The 24186-nt window shown below is 35.8% G+C and overlaps 1 protein-coding gene across 1 annotated transcript in view; it reads right to left on the reverse strand.

Moving 5' to 3' along the window:
* Positions 1 to 24186, reverse strand: part of LOC148093876 (contactin-1-like) — a 62152-nt gene that overhangs the window by 20668 nt on the left and 17298 nt on the right. The window contains exons 4-9 of the mRNA XM_087813773.1: positions 20654 to 20724; positions 17648 to 17882; positions 15175 to 15278; positions 8791 to 8977; positions 6061 to 6173; positions 5118 to 5274 (exon numbers count right to left, since the gene is read on the reverse strand). Of these exons, the coding sequence (XP_087669899.1) occupies positions 5118 to 5274; positions 6061 to 6173; positions 8791 to 8977; positions 15175 to 15278; positions 17648 to 17882; positions 20654 to 20724 (867 nt within the window). The remainder of the gene's footprint in view (positions 1 to 5117; positions 5275 to 6060; positions 6174 to 8790; positions 8978 to 15174; positions 15279 to 17647; positions 17883 to 20653; positions 20725 to 24186) is intronic.

Genomic DNA, 24186 nt, shown 5'->3' on the forward strand with positions numbered 1-24186 from the left:
TTTTGTGCTATCTAATGGATTTTCTCCAAAAATGATCTTAAATCAGATTGCATCACTCATCATCTCCTGAAAGCACATCAATGTTTTCCCATTGAACACAGAATAAAGTGCACACTTCTGAGAAATCCTGTAAAGATGGAGTGAGGGAGAGTTAGAATGAGAGTAGAATGATATGAGTCTGAGATGTATTCAAGGCCAGGCCTTGTGCTCTTTGATCTTTGCAACCCATCCCACACCGCTACTAGTAGCACTGGCCTTTCAGCTTCATGAACATGGCAAGCTCTTTCCTGCTGTTCCCTGTACCTGGGACTCTTTTCCCTGCTTTTGTGATACGGTTAGTTTCTTTCCTTAAGATTTCAGCCTAACCATCACCTAAGTAGAGAAGCTTGACCCGATCAACCTATTGAAATCAGTTCTACCACTTTTATTCTCAATATTAGCCACTCACTTTTTTCTTATAAGCCTTAATGAACTTATATATAAATACTTTTATTATTTGGTGATAGTTCTTTATTTTCTTGATATCCACTAGAATGCAAGCTTCAGGGAGGGCTGGCCAATTATTGTCACCAATAACCTAGCAGAATGCCTGTCATCTTGTTGGTGGTCAGTAGACGTTTATTGAATGAACCAACTTTCTGGAAAGCAAAAGTATTATGAAAATATGTAACTTTTTAAGAATAAGGTTTATCTGTCAGAGGAAATAAACTATTTGTGCATTATAATATAAACTATAGCTCCAGAGGCTGTATTTCATAAACAAAAATTAAGTAAATCTTGAAAGATTATCTTTAATATCCTTTTCTATTCTTATAATATATTTCACGGAAGAATTTTCCAACCAAATTAATTCTAAGTAAATGAACACAAAATAATATGATGGGACTATTGTGTAAAATTAGTAGCAGCTAAAAGAAACCCTGGGGAAGATCCAGAAAACCCAATTAGTTTAGATATAGAGGTGCTATCCATGGCCTGACACTGTGGTAAAATCTGCTTCTAGAACCAGTGCCCAAAGCTCCTGAAAGATAAGTGAGACTCTGGGAATGCCCCACATGCTCAACTCCAGGAGCAAGCCTGAGTCACTCGGAGTCAGTTACATTAACAATGATCTGGGCACAGAGTCACCACTCAGAGCCAAATTTAGAGACGTACAAAATATCACTTTGTTCAGATATTTCTCCTCCACGTTCATGTTTATTACAAAACTAAGAGCACTGAGTACAGCTATACAATTGGAAAAGGTTTTGAGTGGATAGTCATGCTTTAGTGTTAATGGAAAGACAGCATGTATGTTAGAGGTAATTTTAAATGTAAGCTATTTGTCAGCTTAGAAATACATAGGTTAGATTAAACCGCTTGAACTCTGGAGTTGGTCCCACACAAAATGTAGTAAAGGAAAACAAAATAGTGGGTTATTTCAAAATAGCTGGAGACACAGTATTTCCTTAGAGATAATATTTGATTGTCCCATACTCATAAAGATAAAATTTTAAAATTATGATGATGAACTTACAAGAACAGCATTCAACTGGCATATGATATACCATTTCAAATGTTTAGATTAGTGGTTAGTTTATTCAAGACCATCTATTTCTTCACAAATGATAAAGGATATTTATAAAATTTCAGGAATAAGGATCACTGAATTATATAGCATCCTGTTGTCAAAGAGGGCAGGATAAAGTCAACCTAAGACTACCACATCTATCTATCTATCTATATCTATCTATCTATCTATCTATCTATCTATCTATCTATCTATCTATCTATCTATCATCTATCTATCTATCTATCTATCTATCTATCTATCTATCATCTATCTATCTATCATCTATCTATCTACCTACCTATCATCTATCTATCTATCATCTATTATCTATCTATCAATCATCTATCATCTATCTATGTATCTATCAATCATCTGGGCTGTTTTACAATATTAGAAGCTTACAATTTTGGTTTGTGAAAATGCTTACAGAGGAGATATTTGCAAAATTGATGATGTTAATACTGCATTTTAATCTAGTAACATAGGAATTAAATCTAAACATAGCAACTATCCTCTTATTCCTTTTATTCAGCAATACTTAGATACTGGATAGAGGAACACATGAGGAATGGAGTTAAACATCTAAAGCTTCCACCTAAAAAATGGTTTGCTAGCCCTTCCACTTCTGCTACTGGGCCCAAGAGGACAAAGTGAAAAAACAAAATGTGTTTTCCATCAGTGCTGAAGCCAGCGGCTTTGGTTGTATAGTTTAGCTTAATAGCTTGGAGCTACCAAAAATAGTAGGTTAAATGTTTAGGTTGCATCATCTGTGGTAACATCAGGATAAATTGCATTCATTAGAAGACATTGAGTCAACAAAATGAATATATAGGAATTTTAAATCAAACAGAAAGATGCCTTGTTCCTGCAGAATCTACCCGAGACGGCACCACTGCCCTCTTCCCAGGCCAAACCATCATCTTGAATCCACCTATGATAATAGCCTTGTAATGCATCTCTTTACATCTTACTCCCCAGCGTATATATTTTCCACAATCACCAGACTGATTTTTAAGTGCAAATATCTGTTCATGTTATTTTTAATGTTGAAGGTTTCTAACAACTACTTCTGGCACTTAGGAAGAGGTCCAGATTCTAAAATGTCCTTAAAAGTCTTCCTTAATTTGACTAAAATATCCTAGCTCTTTTTCAAACTAAAAAGAAATTTAAAAGCTCAAAATGCGCATATTCACACATAAATAATAAAATACATGTTTCTCTGTGGATATTTATTTATGATCAGGAATACTCATCACTCTGTATTCTAAAATTTGTAGTGAATATGTAAGAAGTCAAATAAGCTTATTACAATTTATATTCAAAATATGGCGGCTATCTTCACATTATTCTTAATTTAGTTCCCAATGATATATAAAAACAAAAGATTCTTAACAGGAAATATGGAATTTATTAGAGATAGTATGCTCATAATGAAACATTTACAGTGTTACTTTGCCTCAATGTGAGCTATAAACATCTGATAGGGTATAATTTATTAAGACAGCAGATAACAGTGTTCAGGTCAGAGAAAGTAGAGTTACAGATTACCAAGTCTAATAAATTTTCTATAATATGTCTAACATTAACTTAATCTCTGTAAGAATGAGTCTTGTGGATTAGCCCATGGCATAATACAAATCATGAGCCCAATGGGAAGTATATCCACATGCTAGATATCTAAACTATAGTTTAAGTTGCCCAATTATTGTTTAACTAAATTTTACTCTATAAAAATCATAAATTTTTAAAAAAATTATTTGTTAAAATCCTGTTCTGAGCCAGATAATACTCTAGGTGCTGGGGATTCAAAGGCTGAACAAAGCAAAAAAGACCTTGCTCCCATGGAGCTTACACTCAAGTAACAATGTCTTAGATTCAAGACAGTCAACAGTATAAATGAATGAATGAATAAGAGAATTTTAAATACTTATAAATATTATGAAGAAAATAAAACAGTGATGTGATATGACAAAAAATTAGAGTAGGGGGCAATCTTACATGGAAGGCCATATAATTCTTCCCTGAGGAGGTGACATCTGAACACACACAAAAATAAGAATGAACCTGCCACGCCAACATCGAGAGAATTCCAGACAGCAGCAAGTACAAGTGCAGATGCTTCAAGGCAGGAATAAAGTTGCTCTGTCCAGGCAGAGAGAGAAAGTGAATGGAGCAAGGGAGAAATCAATTACTTGAGGTGAGAGAGCTTGGCAGGGCCAGATTATATAGGGCACCAGAGACCACAGTAAGAAATTTAGATTTTATTCTATAGTATGCCTTTCTAAGAGAAGAGTTACATGATCTGACTCCCTCTGGCTGCTGCATAGAGAATGGACTAAAGGAAGCCAAAATAAGAAGCCCAGAAAAATGTTAGAATTGCAGTAGGGCCAGTAGAGATGATTGTAACTGAGCTCAAAGGGATGTAGAAATATATAAATGGTAGTACATTTTAAGTATGTAAACTGTGCCTACGTATCGTAGGCAATGAATGAATATTTGTTCAATGAATGAATGGACAGCATAACCCATATGAACATCAACCTAGCAATACATTTCTGTAATTTCCAAATTTTCTAAAATGACATGATATCTAAAATAAAAAGTTTCAATGTAAATTATTTAAATTTACAAGAAAGCCTAAAATTTCCATTTGTACTTACATGCTTTTCTCATTATAAATAATTTAAACAATTTAGAAATAAATCCAAATTTTAATTAAAAATTCTAGAATGGTACTATTCACCAAGTATCTAACATTGCCTAATGTTAATTCTACAGTTTCTTTATGAGGTAATGGTCAGACTAAAAACTATGGCATTGCATTAAAGAAGATTTTATTAGTTTAATATACAAATATTCATTATTAATAAATTACTGTTTTGTAAGTCAATTATCCCCATCTTTGATTTAGCATCTTCTAGTGTTTCAGTGTCTCATAAAATTTTCAAATTAACATAAATTTTAATTCTGTGTAAATTAAACTATTTTATCCATTCAGGGTGAGATAAAAGTACCAAAATTTAAACAAATAATAGAGTTCTGCAAATCCAAAAAAGGGAAGAAATCCCTGCCTCGAATATTTATTTTGACTTAACTAGTGCTCTGACAAACAGGGTTTGCAGAGAAAGAGTAGTTATGCTGAGAACAGACAGGGAGACGGTAAAGGAACTATCGTTTATTGTCTTTGAATTTTATTACTATATCAATGTGTGTAAGACAAGGAAAAGGGGGTTAAAAGAATATTAATAGTAGTCCAGTGAATTTCCTTTTGATATAAGAGGTCTTTGAATATTAGTGTCTGCTGGTCTCATATTATGCCTCACTTCAATGCATCATGGTATTTCAATTATGCTTTGATATCCAGATAGTAATCAACACGTATGTGGTATGTTGCGAATTTACTTTTGCGACTCATAAGGAAAGAAATGTCAAGCTTCAAGCATCCTTGACATTCCAAATTACTCACATGAGGGTGAATATCAGTCCTGCCTTTACTCTCAGGAATCCGTACGGTCTAGGAACTTATAAGCACCCAACTGAAGTGTGTTTTAAATGACTGGCTTACCTGAAATTTTGACTTGAGACACTACTCCATCTCCCCCATCACTGTGTGCACGAACTTCTACAACATACTCCCCATCCCTGGGGATTGGAACTTCTATGGAGTGTTTATGAGTTGAATACAGTTTCCCATCATGCTGGCCATCGGGTCTATAGAGTACCTGAAAAAGTCCCAAAACATGAATACTTAATAAAGTGGCGATAATGAGCCGAATGCCCTAACACTGCAACCAGAATATTCTTACACTTTTATTAATAAAATAAGCCCCAGAGTAGCTATGGGCAATAATTGCTAGAAAAATAATGTTATTTTTCATTCATAGAAATCAATTTCACCTATATTTTAGGGTTATCCAAGAGGATGTGCTATAAACATCTGAATTTTATTTTTTTGAGATGATCTAAAATAAAGAGAGGGGGAAAATGTGTTTGCTTGTTTTTCAAATAAATAGTATAAAAGGAGGGCTATTTCAATATAGTGAAGTAGTCTAAAAAGATTGCCTCACAATTTAAATTTTTTATACACTGAAAAATGTGATAGGGTGTGATGTAGAGAATATACCAAAAGAATATATTTTCCTTTTTTGTTCATTTACAGAAGGCAACTCAACACATTGAAGAGTTCACTGTGTGCTGGGAAACTATTTAATTATTGTTGAACAAAAATGGTTTCTTTCTGTCTCTGTTCTTCAGGAATAATTATTTTAACAACTCTCCACTTTAAAGCAGTTATTCTATCTTGTTCACATGATGTAGCATTTTCTTAGATTTTACTAAAGATCTTTTCTCCTTTTAAAAATTTATCATGGCACTGTGTCATCTGATTCTGCTCTACAGCTCGAATAAGAAAACTGAACGGGCTTTTCCGAAACAGCCACAGGTCCAAACATAACACTCGCTGGGAGAATGGAGCTTGTGTGGGGAGCGCGCCAGCAGCCTCTGTCTACCTTATAGCCCGTCACTGTGGATTCGTTTGATAGTGCGACCACGTGATCCCAGGTGATTATGTAGCGCGAGCCAGACCTGATGGAACTGATGATCCTTGGCGGCTGGCTGGGAGCTGGGAAAAGAAATAACACGCCGCTTACCATCATATCCGGCTTCAGCTCTGCAAGCTCACTGCGTCAGGAATGATCATGCTGATGATAACAATGTGAAGACAAGAGCTAATTTTGATGCGTGCTTCCTATATGCCAGGCACTCTGCTGAGCACTTGATACCCATCGGTACCTTTAATGCACCCCATGGTCCTGTGAGGCAGGTGACACATCTCTTATCATCCCCTCATCATCTGTCACTTGGGTTTCTTTTTGAACCAGTCTTATGAAACTGCTGTTTTCAAGGTTATCAATGACCTCCACTAGGCTAAATTTAATGTCACTTTTTTCTTCTTTTAAAATTTAACATTTTTGAAGCATGTCACAGCATTGACCTCCTGATCCCTTCTTGAATCTCATTGTTTTCTTAAATTCATGATCTTTAAACATCTGTTTCTGCCTCCGACCTTTCTGGCTGCTCTTCCCCATCACCATGCCTTGCTGGTTCCATGTTCTCTGCTCAGTTTTTTATGTTGGAACGACTTAGGACCTGATCCCGAGTTCCCATCTCTCCTCTATGAATCGTCCCTAAATCTTACTTCTGGGCCCACAGCTTTAAGTACTCACAATTCTATCTCAAGGTCTAATCATTCTCATAACCTCTAACCATATGTATGCAACTGCTGATCTCCACTGGAATGTCTAAAAGGCCTTTCAAATGTAATAAAATCAAGATGGGACATTTGTAATGTACACCCCCAAATGTGCCTCTCTCTGAGTCCTTCACAATCAAACCCCCAGTTTCTCAAACAGAAAGCTAGTATTCAGCTTTTCATTTTGTTCACTGCCAACATCCACATTAGCAGCGCATTGCCTGTGCTGCCTGCAGAAAAATTTCCACTTCTCTCTCTTATCACTTAGTTCTGACCACCAGCATTTCTTTCTTCGACTACTAAAATTGCCTCCTAAATGGCTATTCTGCTTACATTCTTACCTACCACTATCCACTTCATCTAGAACTCAGAATGATTTTTTAAAAAAAGCTAATTAGGTATTACTCTCTGCCTTAAAACCTTCCAACGGCTTCTTATGATTAGGAAGAACTCAAACTCCTTCAGTGACCTCCCAGGCCATTCGTATTTTGATGCCAGCACACTTCCCCTCCTCACCTCAGACCCTATATCCTGGCGTCATCGGCCTTTCTACCTTAAAACATATCAAACATTTCTGGCTAAAGGCTTTGTACGAGTTATTTTCTGTGCCTAAAACAACCTCTCCCCTCCCCCAACCCCAGTCGGCACATAGTAGGTCCTTCGTATGACTCACGTTGGAGCACAAATGGCATCTGTCAAAGAGGCCAGTCCTGACCACCCAATTGGAATTTGGCTCTTGCCCAAATCAGTTTCCATTTTATTATCTGTTTATTCAAGTTAGTGTCCCATCATCGGATAATACCAATTTTTTGTCAGGGGTTTAGCTTTATTTTTGTTCTGTTGTTTTGCTTCCCCTCTCCTTCCACTAGTTTGTAATCCCCTGAGAAAAGCGTATCACTGGTTTGTTGTCTTCTGTGTCCCCAACACCCAGATCAGCGCTGGGCACTTGGCAGACTTCCAATGAATAAATAAATGGGAAAAAGGAAAAAGAAGTGGTCCTTTCTCAAATTAGGAAACGTAGGCTTAAAGACATGAAGTAATTTGTCTATTGGCACACACTGAGCGGCAGAAACAGATCTGAAGCCCATGCGTGATACCAAGTCTGGCTCTTACCACCATGTTCTGTTAAGAGTTTCTTTTTCTCCAAGTACATTTCATAAACTTTTTTAACAATAATGCTAATCACATCTTCAAATTATTGCAAAACTGCCTAGAATTCCGCATGTAAATTCTCCTATTTGATGTAGGAGGGAGATATCAAGTAGAACCAGAGAGATGGGAGTGACCAGAAAGCCTGAGCAGGGCATGTGCCTTATTGCGTGAACAGTGAGGGCATGCGGCGACGGGGTGAGCCCAGCGCTGCGCGTTTGCACTCGGCCATGGTGAGAGTCTGTGAACCAAAGCGTAGGAAAAATACGCAGTTTGAATTTTCTCATGCTGCCAATGTATTCCTATGGAAACAAAGCTTAAAATAATAACAATGAATACAAATTAATTATCTAATGGTGCAAAATTTTGAGGGCAGGCCTTACAAAGGGAGGTTATGCCATTTTACTTCTCAAATGGAACATTAATGTACAAAGGTGTTCACATTTTTTCATCTACATTAACTAACAATGTTTCTAAAAAGTTTGTGTGTGATTGTAATGAAAAAAACTGAAAACCAAATGTGCTAAGGCTGCTAGGTAGTCAGTTTCTCTCATATGTATCTTCATCATGATTGTATCAATGGCTAGTTTTTGTTTTATATCTTTATTGATTTCAAAGAGAGGAAGGGGGAGGGGGAGAGAGAAACATCAGTGACGTGAGAGTCATTGATCGGTTGCCCCCCACACACCCGTGACTAGGGATTGAGCCCACAATCCGGGCATGTGCCCCAACCGGGAATCGAACCTGAATCCTATGTGGATGCTCAACCACTGAGCCACACCTGGCCAGGCTCAATTGCTAATTGTTAACAAGCTCAAATGCAAGCGCTGAGACTCACGTGCTTTCTTGGTGAAGGTCTCGATCATCTCACTGGGCGGCCCACAGCCGGCACTGTTGCAGGCCCGGACATCCACAGAGTACTGGGTGTCAGGCAGAAGGTTCTCCAGCCGGGCCGAGTACTCCTGGCTGTTGACTTGAACTCTGTGTGCAGCTGCTTCTTTGTCATGAGCCGACCAGTACCGAATCTGCAAACGTTCAAGTTGAGTAATATTTTGTCATGATTCAGTCACTTGTGGGGAGTTCTCTTCAGCTGACTCTGTCACCACTGACGTTGACTGAGTATTATATTCTCAAATATTTCTTAATGCTACTCACATTTCTTTCAGTCCTAGACCTTAGCAAGGCCTGCAATGCAGATGTAATTAAAGTCATCAAAGACCAATCAAAGGCTCATGTGATTGTTTGAAATAGCCTTACACTGACAAAACAAAACAAAATTAAAAACCCCCACAAAAATCCCTGCAAAAGATTTACTTTCAAAATATAAAACTGTTCTCTGGAAGTTTATGCCACGATAATTTTTATCATCTATTTCCTGCTTTATTTCTGTTTACATGATTTCAAATTTGTTATGAGCCACTGATAAAGCAGTTTGTCAGGAATCCAACTTCGCTTGACAAAAATAGTCATCATGTAGCCTAGAACAGGCCAGGGAAATAACTTCCTGTCATCCCATTTTAGAAGCATGTATATATGGTTTACTTTGAACCTATGTAGAGGCCAGATAGGGAAGAAATACTACTACACTTAATAACTTGATTAGCTGTAGAAATTATTTACCTTTAAGATTATTTTCTAAAAATTTTATCCATGTTGGGATTAGAAATGATTACTTTCATCAACCAGATTATCAAGAACTACCTGCTTTGTTTCTTAAAGTTTAAGTAAAAGCTATAAATTGCAATTTTCATTTTTCATATAAGGTGGTTTCCTTGGTCAGAAATCTACAATTATATGTAAGTTACAAGTAAAAGGAAAAAATTATTTATGAGTATACTGGTATTTAACAGATTTTAAATGCCCTGTCTATAAAACAATGGTATCTTCACCTCACAATTAACCAAAGTGATTTAAAAATAATATCTAACATTTATATAATCCCGAACTTTTCATTTACATAAAACATGTGAAATCATTGTAAACTGGAATTAGATGGCTCAAGTTCACTTGGTAACAAGGTGAGGTGTATACATAGAATGAGCACACTTTAGAACACAGGCTAATTACTGATTGCTTATTGGTTTCCTTTGCAATATTGCTACCTCTAGCTCTCATTTTTCTGATAACAGGATTTCCTTATGGTTTTGATAGACTCTCTCTGGTATTTCTGTCATCTGACCAGAAGGACAGCCTCAGGGCCAAGGAACTGGAATTGTACCCAGTGGCTCCAAAGGCAGGACTCAGTTGGCAGAGAAAATACTTTCTAAGAATGGGACCCTCCCTGAGGGGCGTGAGTTTCCTGATGCAGAAAGTATTCAGGCAGCAACTACGTTCACGTGAGGAGCAAGATGGCCTACATTTTACTGGGCATTTGGACTAGTGGATATATAAGGTCTCTTCCACTGCTCGACTAAGGGAAATAAAATGAACATTTATATTTCTAGTAAAATGCCAGGCTCTGCATAGAATCATCCACATGTACCATCTTCTCGACAAACCTCGAATTGTAGTATTCACTCTATGTTATAACAAACAAAACTGAAATTCATGGGGTTCATAATTTTTATGTGCAGGCTTTTTGACTGAGTGTATACCACATTTTGAAATGTGCGTTCTATTATAACAAGTTTTCTATCCAGTTTAAGAGTAGAAGGTTTCAAACTACATTAATATAACAAAAACCATTTAAAACTCCTGAGGACAGGTGTTCACTATTTATTTTCAAACACTGTGCGCATAGGACTGCGGCTGGTGTACGGCATTCATTCACTGAGCGAGTAATTATCGGGTACCTGCTTTGTGCCAGTTACTGCTCAGAATGCAGAGGCTAACCAAGCAAGCACGTTCTTTGACTTCCTAGATTTTATTTTACAAATAACAAAAAACTTGCTCCATATAAAAGTGTTTGGAAGCCAAAATGAAAAGCCTCAGAAAAAGGGCTAACCCATATTTTTAATAAAGAATGATTATACTTTTCCATAAACTTATGGGACACAATAACGCCACTTTTGTAGAAACATTATAGTTATATCCCTCCCCAGGAAAATTTAAGAATTTTGTAAGAAAACCAGCACTTTTAGCTCATTTTTTTCCAAAAAAGCTTAGAATTAAAAAAATGGATGTTACAAGTAGAGAAGTGTTAGGAGATGCTTCACACTTTGAAAGTGAGGCTTGCTTCAGTTTATTATTTTTCCTTCAGTAACCTTTTGTATCAGATTTCCAAGTTCTCTCCATTCGATTCTGAATTTTCCAAAAAAAAAAAAATAATCTTGTGACAAGTGAAATATTCTTTTGTTAAGGATTTAATAGTCTTTAGGGAAAAAAAATCTAAATATGGTTAAATGAAAAAAAATGAGACTAGAACTTAAAAGCTCAATCTCTAAAAGTTATTATGTAATAACTTTATATTACCCAGATCCCAGACTAATTCAAGTATCAGTACATTCTGTGGGCTAGGAATAGCAATATGTAACATAAAGCTTTCAACATTTGTATTCGCACACCTCCTGGGAGATAGCCAAAGTCCTATTTTAGTCCAGCCATTGGTGCAGGAAGCAGACAATTCTGCGCCGGCTTCCACCAGCTTCCCAGAAGCGCTGCTGGTTCCCATTCATCCGCGCCGGTGCTGCTGAGGCCCCTCTCCCTTTCCTGGGTCACACGTGACGCTTCAGTGTGAAGCTTGCCCACTAGTCTGTGGAAGTGGAGGGGAGGTGCTCCCATGGGCCTCCCGTTAATCAATGGGGAACAGGAGTGGAAGCAATCTTCTCCCTCCACCCCAGGCAGGCCAATTCGGAATTGCATTTTAAAGCTCAATGATCCCAAGGGATGGAGAACAGGTTGCCCACGGTGGCTGCCACCAAGCTGAAGCATCTTTCTACCAGGATCTTCTCCTCTTGCTGTTCCCTCTGCTTTCTCCTCACACCTGCTCCTTGGATCATATTTAAACTAAACAAACAACAACACAACTACATTGTCCACACCCGTATGTCAGGCTCTGCTTTGGGGAGCTCCAGACAAACATAGATTCCTCTCTAAAATAAGAAAATGAATCACTTCCTAAATATTAGTTTATGCTCACCATAATAATTTACCTTTGGAAACATTTGAGGAGACTGCTCAGGATTAGGAATATTTTAAGATAATTATAAAATTGATCATCTGCACTGATTTTTGATTCAGCAGCTAAGAGTTTTTGTATTTATTATTACTGACAGCATATTTTGTTGGTTTTTGTTCAATTAAATGAATGTTTTACCTGCTGGGTGAGCAAGCTAAGTCTTTTGCAGACTCCGGGGCCAGAGCCCAGTTTTAACATGTCTTTGATAAAGAGGACTTCTGGCGTTCTTCTCGTTCAGCTACATGCAGGAAAACTGAGTATTAAGATTAGGAGTAGGGAGTTCTTAACTAGGCAACAGGAGGTAAAATGAATAAAACTTAAAAATTCTACCAAGATACACTTTAAAATCAAAAGGGAAGAGAGTGTTTTTAAGCCCCAATTGTCTACTATTCTCACTTGAAATGTTAGGAAATTAATCTTGAGATGGGGTCAATCACAGTGGACTAGGGGCTGCTCCAGCTTTTTATTTTATTTTTTAATGTGTTATTTTTTCTCTGTTTCTTTATAACTTGAACCTATAGTACATGTACAGAGGAAGTACAGTGAGGATATTAGTTTCCTCAGTCATCTGTCTTGCTAAACCACTGGCTTCTCCCAACACATTTTAAAATAGAAACAATAACCACATTATAGTCAGTCAAGTTTTTCCTCCCATATAGAGGCAGTTTCTTACAGTAAAACAAATGTTACAAATTTTCTTTTAAGCGTCCACACTTGTTTCTTTGGTATTCAAGGTTCTGTTGAAAATGAAAAGGTTTTTCAGAAAGAATGAATGGAAACAATAATTTAGCGATTTACTTTCAGAATTTTAATCAACCACTTTCTAGAATCTGGTTATGGCAATTATTACTCAAATGGTTCTAAACCTGAAGTTCTTCATCTTTAAAAGAGGGATACCCTAGGACTGTGTGGATTCAATACAATGAGCTAAATGAAGTGTTCAGCATAGTAAGGGCTCAACAAACAGTATCATTCTTATTATCATTAATACCATCATCTTGTTTTCAAATGTCTGATGACAGAACAGGAAAAGCATTAACCACTTTCTTTTCATTTCTTCTACACCACTGTCTTATTAGCCGGTGGTTACTCTACCAGCTTTACAGCTGAAGAAGCTAAGATTCAGAGATTTCAAATAAATTTTCTACCCAATTTCTCAGTGACAGAACTGAGATATCAACCTATGTCTTCTTAGCAATAAAGTTCATCATTTTCTACTTAATGTGAAGTTTCAAAAAGTCAGAAATCTGTGAAACTAAACTCAATGGCACACACTTCTCCCTTGAAATTATCATTTGAGCAAATGTACGTGCTAAATATTATTTTTTGCTAACAGTGGAGAATCTTAATTGATGTTTATTTCCCAATTAAAAAGGTTATATTCTGATTATTATCTGAATTCACTGATGCCAATGCATTGCTTCCCACCTCCTGTTTCCTTTGTACTCTGTCTGTTGGAAGTTATAAAATAGTTGATATATAATTCTTAGGCAAAGACAATATATAATCATGTGGCATGTCTATAACGAAGTAAAATATACATTTTAGCACTCTGACTAAATGAGTGGGTTCTGTATTAAATATTTTTTCCTATTTTTTATTATTTAGGAATGAATAATAATATAATAGAAGAAAAAAATCCTATGGTCCAAGATGGCTTTTAAGCTCCAAATATTGATGTCTTCTCTCAAGACACCTTGGACTTGCTTATTACAAGGGTTTGAAACATCTGGTGAATTTCTCTTTCTTTCCCATTTCTTTTCTAATAGCTGTAAATCTAGTTGTCAGTTTAATAAGTTATGAATACTGGGTCTTCTCAGTCCCATCCTATCATTCTGCTCTCTAAACTTCAGCTGAACCTTTGCAAAGATTAACTAAAGGCATGCTGAGATCAACCCAAATCATAACCTATAGTACCAAAAACAAAACAGAAAAAAAAACCACACCTTCCATCAGTTCGTGTGTTTATAACTAAAAACATGGGATGCTTTTGTGGTTACCTTTCAGAAACATGGCTTTGAGAAAGCCAGGTTATTGCACTTTATTTGATGGTGCTTCGGCATCCCTGTTAGCACTCAGACAGTGTTTCCTTAGCGCCCCCCACGTGCCCAGCACTGTTTTGGCCCTGACAGCCGAGCAGACAAACCCCTGGCCTCGTGAAAGGAGTATTCCGTGGACAGATGAGGAAGGGGAGAGCAAGAAATGAGAGGACAAGCTGTCTGGGTGGGGGTGGGACAGCTTACTACCTGCAGCTCCAGAAGGGCACTGAGTAAAACATTAAAAGTCTGTGGTTTGGCATAAAGCCTTGAACTTTGAATCAGATAATCTGAGTTTTAGAACTGCTCTGACACTTTTCATTAGTGCTGAGCCAAGTCATTGCATTTCTTTAGCATCCATTTGCTCAGATGCAAAGGTAAGATGATGTCAATTTTTCTTTATTTTAACTCTTTGCACTTAAAAATATAAGATGATGTCACTTTTCCTACACAATCAAGTCTAATTTTTAGCAGTGTATCAAAGACCCCAACTATCATTCTAGCTTCAATTTTCCAGGGCTTACTCCCTTTGACTAAGACAAGTTCTCTTTCTATCTGGCTGATACCTATTGGTCCTTTAAAATCAGCTCAAGGGAGGTTGTATTTGGGACATTTTGAGTGTTACCAATTTTTCACCTTCATAGGTAACATTATGAGACACGTAGTTGATATTTTATAATTGTTTCCCTTATAAGTGGAACTACTAAGCCAAATAGGAGGAAGGACTTAAGGATGCTTTTATAAATTACCAAAATGTTTTCTCAAAAAACGTTAAATTCACTTTTCTGAGAAATTGTCTCAAAAGATCTTAACCACGGGTGCTATTACTTTAGTTTTTATTTTGGCCAATTGTTTGTCAACACATAGGACTCTTACATCTCTCCTAGATAAGCCAGTTAGGAACCTGTGCTCTACTCTTAACAATTAGCTTATAAATGCCTAATATGCTAAACACAAAAAATATAATATTAGTTGCCACATACATCAATGGAACACAAAACATTGAAAGATGAAACATGTTGATATATTTATTAATAAATATATTTAATTTGATAAAAAGTGAACTCACCTGATAGCTTTCCACTATTTTTTCTACAACATGCTCCCAATGAACAGATATCTCAGAAGACGATAAGACTTTTACGCCTACTCCTGTTGGGGCTTCACTGGGAGCTGAAATTTGATGAAAACATTATACTCATATATAAGAGGTCTATAATATAAAATTTAAATAGCACCATTTGCTGTGTGGATGAATTAAAACTATATTTTAATATTTTAAATAGTTTTAATATTTCCAGAATAAAATAAGTCCAATAATTTTATTGCTTTTTTTCTCTATTTTTCTAATGTTTACTTTATGGTCATCGCTGATACATGCACACACATATTCATATACACAAATGTGAACATAGACATACACACATACATATACACATGCACACACACTTTTATTATATATGGAAATCATCATGGATTTCTCTGATATCTGTGAGCAAGAAAAACACTGTTTTTTTACTTCTTCCAAATAATCTGCCTAAAAAATAGGAAATTTGGTGTTTATAATAGAAAATTATTCATTAAATTATTCATTAAAATTAATTTTCAATTTTCTCATACTTTCTATTTATATGAGCCAGAGATACACAGCAATACTACCCCCTTTCTCTTTTATAGTTAAGCTAAGACTTATAATTTTATTTTTAAAATCCTTTGAAACAAGTTGTAACATCCACTGCTTCTTGGGCTCAGGGAAACTTTTTATAAGTCTAATCTTTTATCTGGGCATCAAGTCAAATATGTATCAAAACGGCCTCTGTTCAGTAAAAAGAAAAAGTAATTGATATCCCTTATGAAACTTACACAAAGAAACTAAGGAAAACTTTAAGCAGGAGTGATCAATTTTTATTGTCTTTTATTAACAAGCCATAATCCTCTTTTATGTTAAAAATGTCCTGCATAAGAACACTGTCAACTTTCCAAGTCAAGGTAAACATGTAGCACTATGATTGATTTCTTAGTAGTAAAAAAATAAAAGATGAACACATACAAGTTTCAGCACATGCAAGTTTTATGAGACTCATGAAACATTTAGGAGAGAAATATATTTTAATACGAATAGCCATGACTAGAGGGGTGACAAGAATAGGTTCTTGCCTGATGACTTTAACATCAAATAAAGTAATAAAAAATTGATGTTCGGTGAGAAAATAACTTGTAAAATGCTTTTTACTTTTATTTTCTTTGTGAGATGTACTCATGTTGTTTAAACTATTAACATTGAGCCATTATATTTCTGCTGAACCAGAACAAGCATAAAGAATGTGAGTTATTACTGAGGATTAAAAAGTCCCGAATTGATTATAAACAATTTTTGCTTTTTGTGCTATGTGTTTAGTTAATTAATTTAAAAAAGGATGTGTGTTTATACAGACACACATACATACACATATAAGACTGCCTTACATGTTTATATTAGAAGTAAAAATCAGGAGATGATTTGAATACATGTTAAATTTTTAACAAATATGAAAGCTAATGACTCTATAACTGAAGAGCATATGTGAGTCTAGGGATAGCTAAATGCTTATTTTGGAGTAAAAATATTGCTAACTGAGTAAACTAATAGATAGAGTGTTTTTCCTCTAAGAGATCAGAAACATATCTCACATAGTTTTAAGTTTTCAAACTCTTTCATTTGTGCTTCTCACACATGTCCAAAGAGAAACTTGGCCAAGGCCAAATGTGTTAGGTCTGAAGGCAATGAAATCTCCATTTGCTTTTCTAGCCATTAATTATTTACATAGTGTACAGAGATAGAATAAGGAGGCCCTATCTTTTTAAATAAGAAAAATAATTTAAAAATTGTAGCTTAAGTAGGAAATCACAGAAATCAATGTAATTATGTTAAACTATATATTACTTAGCATAGATGTATAAAGTCCTATATGCTCACTTCAGTTAAAGTTTCTAGAAAACAATTAGAGCCAGTATTTGTATTATTTTTCCCTAAATAGCCTTCTATTTTGTTCCCTTTCCAAGACAAAAAAAAATTCAACAGGCTTTCTGGCTTCTTTATCATAGAATTATGTATAGATTCCCTTTAATAAAATTTCAACACTCTAAGGACAAAAAGTTATATAAATGCTATAATTATACAAATTAGGTTAAAGGGGGGAAATTTTACTGGAAAAAAAAATGTTAAAGAATTTCTAAATAGGAAATTTCATGAATGCACAGACATACTGAATCTCCAGTCAAGTATGGAGAATTTGATAACCAAAGGGCCAGCAACAGGGGTCCAAGCCAACTACTTTTATGGAGCTAACCTAACTAACATGGACAGGATCTAAAACATGAAAAAGTTTTTGGCAACATACTTGTCATTGCGGTAGAGAGATTGATATTTTTGTTTGGTTCAAAATAATACTCATTTACTAAAGGCAGAGTATTATGAAAAGATTCTAATAGGTCAGGTCCAAAAGACAGCAAATGAAATGCCTACCAGAGACTAGGTTTTCCCTCCCTTAGTTTTTACCTACCGTCTTGTGCCGAGTTAATGACCGCTATGAGGCTGTATGGTCCATCTCCTTTGTTGTTGAAGGCCTTGACTTTGACTTGAAATGCAGTGAAAGGCCGCATGGTCTCATCTTTATGGACATATCGACCAATATCTGGATTAGTTACTGTAACTTTTTTCCATTCTTCCCCATCAAATGGCTTAAACGCCACGATGTAACCGAAATTGTTGCCGTAGTGGTATTCTCTTGACAAAGGCTAAATAGAAATGGAAATATTATATAGGTTTAAGCAATACACTGAGCAAAAGGAAAAATCCTATGCCAATAATAACGATGATGATATACATGGAAGCATGTTTTTTGTGAAAATATATGCTTAGTTTATAGGTTAGTGCTGCCTGAAAATTCCAGGGCAAAGGGTGCTCAAACATGCGATGGCTTCACTTACCAAGCCTGCTATTCTTGGTACATCCCTTGGGATGTGTGTGTGGGCTGGGGTGTCTCACTCTGGGCCTTTGTAGTTTTAGTTCCTTCTACCTTTTACCTAAGATGCTTTTGCACATCTCAGAGGCCTCTTCCCTCCCTTTCTTGAGGTAAAAATCACTCACTCGTTTTCCCTGGTCGCAGGATGGGCCATTTCCACACTCTTTCTGTAGTACTCCATACCCTACCTCTCTGCTTGATTTTTTCTTCTCTTTAACTCTATCACAATATTCACTATGTATTTGACTTATGATCTACTTTACTGTCTCTCTCAACTACTAGAACATAGCTTTCAGGAGGGTAATGTTTTTGTCAGTTTTGGTTACCTCTGTATCCATTGTACCTAGATCAAGACCTCAGGTAATATTTATTCAGTGAAGGAATAAATGAATTTTAGAGTTGAAAGACAATGATGAGAGAGTTATACAAGACTCTAGAATATCTGTATTATAATAAAATAATAGAAACTGGCCAGAAAAAAAGAAGACACAAGGCAAAAGGAGGGAGGGCTAACTGCACTCATCTGCAGGAGGCTGGCTTCAGGACTGACTCGGATACTGAAGCAAGCGTATTATTTTCTCAGTTTCTTATTACAACATCTGTCAATTGCCCAATAAAGAAGTCTGCATTAGCCCTGCCAATTCATTATTGTAAACACTGAGTTAATGCTAGTTCCAGAGAATACTTGCTAATCATTTAGTCATCTTCAGCCAATAAGGGAAATGTGTAAATTGTATATTTACTTTCTTTTTACCAGAAAAATCCAACTTAATGTTTCTCAAGGAAAAATCTTAAATTAAATAAAACAAAATTGCTTGGATATACTTATGTTAAACAGGAATATATAAAAATGTATAAAGTTCAAAGGGTAGAAGACCTATTTGTATAGTATACAGTTGGCCCTTGAACAACATGGGGCTGAGGGTTACTGATCCCCTGGTGCAGTCAAAAATCTGCATATAACTTTTGAATCCGCAAAAAGTTAACTACTAATAGCCTACTGTTGGTTGGAAATCTTGCTGATAACAAACTATTGATTAATACATGTTTTGTATGTTTTATATTGTAGTCTTATAATAAAGTAAGCTAGAGAAAAGAAATGTTATTAAGAAAATCATTAGGGAGAGAAAATGCATTCACTGTATTTATTGAAAACTGTGCATATAAGTGGACCTGGCAGCTCAAAGCCATCTGTTCAGGAGTTAACTACAGATATCCTGAAGCATGATCCCAAGGATGTACAAAGTGTGATTTTAGATTATTAGAGGGTGTAGCCTAACATTTCCACCATAGTTTAACATTTTTCTTATTGCCTGTTCTCTACTTAGTTTTTGCAGTTAAAAGTATATCAGATCTGCTCTGAAGCTTTCAAAAATTAATGATTCTCAGGCCCTATTCCCGGAGACTTTAGTTCAAAGGTTTAGAATAGCATTTCTAATTCTGAATTTTTTTTGCAAACTCCTCATCTTATCCTGAAGCTGATATTCCAGAGTTTAAAAAAAATCAAGCCTATGAAAAAAAGTAAGATGTTTTCATTTTCCTGTTTTCTTCACTTTTGTATGTTACATTGATACTGAAATTTACATATAAATTATTTGAGATTTGGACAAACAAAAGGCATTTTTTCCCTAAATCTAACTTAAAAATGTGATTTAAATGCCAAGTATAAAATGTGACTATGCAGCAAAGAGTGAAGTCAATTTTTGCTAAATACCTACTTTTATATAAACCAATTTGATTAATGTAAAGAATAATACCTTCCCTATTTCATACAGCCCTTGAAATTCTTTAGAGCCTAAGTTGTATTCTTTGGCTCTCTGCAGTGATTAAATACTGAAAATATTTAATTAATACTTGGAGCTATATAAAACATGGCAGGCAGATAAACATCGGATGTCAAAGTCAGACAAGCTGGTGCTATCACAGCCTCTCCCATCCCCAGCATCTCTCTCACTTCAAAATTCCAGCTAAGATGCATTGTTTTCCAAATATTATAGTCTCTGATGTGAAATGTCCCTTTTGGTTCATAAAAATCGAATAACATGTTTTGGATACCTCAATAAAACACACTTGGGTGACTTCTGAGACTGACCTATCATGATTAATTATACTTAGTGATCAAAGTAAGTCTCAAGTGAGAAACAAGCTCCAGTTACAAAATAGGTGCTGATATAAAAGCTTTTTAACTTTTTTTTTTTTTTTAGTTTTGAATGTCCAGTAAAAATGTTACAAATTACTGTTGGGTTACCCATTCACAATGAGTTAAAAAAAATCTCCAGAATGAGACAGATGAAAATTTATTTAATCTTTTAGGCCAACAGATCTGACTCAGCATCAAAGACCTATTTTTGCCCACTAAGCCACAGTAAGCCATGTAAAATCTGACATATACCTACGAAAAAAATATTTTAGTAATTTATTCTTGCTTGTGCTTTGGGCATTGTCTTTTATTTCAATTTATTTTAGGAAACAAAATGTATTTGAGATTAAGTACAGGTAAAGGAGCCCGTCATACATACAGCTTAATAAATAATAAAGACTCACCGCCCAGGTGATGGTCAGCTCGCGGTTGCTCCCTCCTCCGCCTCCTACATCTGAAGGAGCCACATTAGGCGCTGAAACAAACAAACACACTGATAAACAGCAACATACACAGGCTGTGGACATTATTTTTTCTGACCCTAGAGTTGTTACTCACCATGAAAACCAAATTTGTTTCTTTCGCTGGGCAAGATGAACTAACCTAAGAGCCACTCAGTTATAATAACAACGCCTCACTGTGACCGTCACAGCCTGTTTTACCGCCCAGATGAAAACTGATCAGTGTCACAGAAATGGGCCAGCTTCCTCCAGCGAAGGGGAGCAAAGCAAGCTCGCCTCCCCCATCTTTTATTTTATGTTTTTCCTTTTATTATTTGTGTCCTTTCATTTCATGATTTTGAAAGATTAGATGCACTTTGTCGGAAAATATTTCAGAGCTCTTACTTTGGAGCCCTGGGACCATCTAACAACGAACGTTGTGTTAGTTTTATGCTTCAATCCACAAGTAACAGTTAAGAAATGGTGCCTGTGCATTAACATAGGATAATGATCCCCCCGAACATCTGGGAATATTCGGAATCTAACGTGGCTCCTTGCGCTCCCACTTCCGATTCCTAAATCTCTGCTGGAACCCTGTCGTCAGGGACTCGACTCTCCCCCAGGCCCATGGTCCTCTGTCACCTTCAGCTCAGTCTCCCTACGCGGAGACTCTTTGCAGTCTCTTCATTCTTAAAAGCCGTCTTGTGATAGTTTTCTTAGTCTCCAAGCCATCACACCCTTTCCTGACCCTGCACTGCAAAGAAGAGCGAACATATGATTGTTTTTGTTTTTTACTTCACTCCGTAATGACTTTTTAACAACCCATATTACTGAAATCACTCCCCCCAAAATCACAAAATTGCTCCTTCTATCTGCTGAACCCAATGGCCTCGTCTTTGTTTTTCCTCCAAGTTATTCTTTCTCCTTGAAAGTCCTTCAGGGTAGGCGCTGCATCTTACTGGGTTTGCATGCTCTATCTTACGTACACTGCATTTTATTGGGCTTGCATCTAATTAGTTGTGCAGATAACAAGCATAGTCTGTCCTTGCACTGGAGGTACTTGGACACCAGCTACCCAGCTACATAGACGATGTCTGTTCTTACTGAGGACATGCATTTTCCCACACAAATGGTGCGGCTCCAACCTGAGATATCATCCACACATTCGTTAACATTCTAAAGAAAACATTGAAACATCAGTTCTCTTAAGAGTCTCCAAATCCCTCCCAAATAGGTAATAGTCACACTTTCGCAGAGTGCTCAAAGCAAGCCATCCAATTACTGAATTGCAGAGCCTAACAAATAATTGCGATTCGAAGACAGATACTTCAAAACTTCTAATATTAGCCATGTAAATTCTCTGATGAAGTATATACATTAATTGCATGCAAACAAACAAAATGCATGTTTTTCTCTATACTTATAAAACTGTATCATGATTTTCTTTTCTAATAGAGAAATTTATCTGAAGTTGGAGAGATTTTATTTTAATACAAAACAATAAAAATGTTAATAAAATATGGTAAGAGTGGTAGAAATGAAATTGAATTCACAGAGATGTTAAAAGATAATTTACTTGTAGCACTTTAGATAAAACTCAGATTGAAAGTTGGGATATTAAAACAACTCCTGGAAACTCTTTAAAACCCCGTAACTCACATTCTGATGCTAAAACTCCCCATGCTATAGAGAGATAAAGACCACGCTGTGTTGTAGTCAATGACTAAATCAAATTTTGTGTTTAACTCTACATACAACTATAGTGGCCACAGGCACATACTCTCAAAAAATAACTCTAGAATAATTTATTATACTGCAATATGTTGAATCAAATGTTGCCTTTACCAGGACAAGTATTATTTTCTAAATCATTTCACTGCACTCCTTTCCATTATGACTAATATTAACCTTTTTATTTAGAACAGAGCTAAACAATGAAGTATATTTACATTAGATTAAATATTTCTTTTCCATTTTAAAATGTTTATTTTAAGCTCTTTTTAACATGATTCGAATAACTCATTCAAGATTGATTTTCTCTTCAAAATTTACCCATGGCGCTCAAGTTGCTTAAAGTAAGACAAGCAAAAGCACAGAAAGAAAAGTAACTGTATCTCCTCATAGAGTGTTTTCATATCTTCTTTGGATTAATTATGGACCATTTCCTCCACTGAACTTTGAATGTTCAGTTGTGGCCTTAGCTGCTAAGGGACATGGCTTCACAGGTGGAACTGACACATCACCTACGCATCTGACATGACCCTGAAGAGAGAGTCACGTGCTCTGTGTTCTCTTCCGGCCCTGCAGGGACAGGAGGGCTTGGCCAAATAGTGATTCCTGTCAGGGAACTAAATCACCCGAAGCACAAAGAAGCTTATTTAACTTTAGGCTCCAGCGCATTTAGCAGTGAACAAACTAGACATTCTTTTAACAATAAATCATTTTTAAAAAAATTTAAACTAATATTTAGGAAAAATACAGAATTACTGAATTAATCATGAATAAATAATATTTATAATTTTACTGTGAAAGGTTAAAAATAGTGATGTCTTTTAACTTGTCCTTTTGCCATGATTTCAGTCTAATAGTGGTTCCTAATGCTGTTTATAAGACTAATTCTATATTTCAGTCATAGATCTAAAAAATATTTTAAAAGAAAATCAAGCCAATGCCCTAGCTGTTTTTTCTCCCCTATGAAAGGAAACTAATGCTGCCAATATTACTTTTAGATTTGAATGCTTAAATAAATTGAATATAAGTACAGTAGTCCCCCATTATCCATTCACTTTCCTCAGTTTCAGTTGCCCATGGGCATTTGCAGTGTGAAAATATTACATGAAAAATTCCAGAAATAAAGAATATTTAAGTTTAAAATTTCGCTCTGTTCTGAGCAGTGTGACAAAATCTCCTGTTGTCCTGCTCAGATGTGAATCCTCCCTTTGTCCAGTGTATCCACACAGTGTACTCTGCCCTCCTGTTAGTCATTCAGTAGCCTTCTTGGTTATCAGACTCTGGTGGTATGGCAGTGCTTGTGTTCAAGTAACCTTTTTTTTTAAAGAGAGTCAAAATTGTTAGATAAATAATGCTCCAGAGTCTAGAAAACCAATGGGATTAAAGTCTTACATCTGCTTTAATTCTCTCTTTAAATATATATTCTTTCTGAAGAGGTGTTAATAAAATCAAATGAACTATATAGTATTTGTATATTCAAATGACAATCATTGTTTTTAACTCTTATGATCTCCCAGTCTGATGGTGGAGCAGACTGTTAACACATCAAATGCACCTACCATGTTAACATCAGTTCTTTTCCATAGTAGGTTAAAAAACATATATATATGTATATTACATATTTTATATGTATTAAAAACAAAAGCATCTAGTGCATATTCCAACCTTGTTGCAGACAAAACAAATTATATTTGATAATGAATTCTGTACATATATATACAGAATATATATACACATATATATATTCTGTTATTCTGTGTGTGTGT

The sequence above is a fragment of the Miniopterus natalensis genome, chromosome 2 (genome assembly GCF_054644295.1).
Source record: "Miniopterus natalensis isolate mMinNat1 chromosome 2, mMinNat1.hap1, whole genome shotgun sequence".
Taxonomy (NCBI): Eukaryota; Metazoa; Chordata; class Mammalia; order Chiroptera; family Miniopteridae; genus Miniopterus; species Miniopterus natalensis.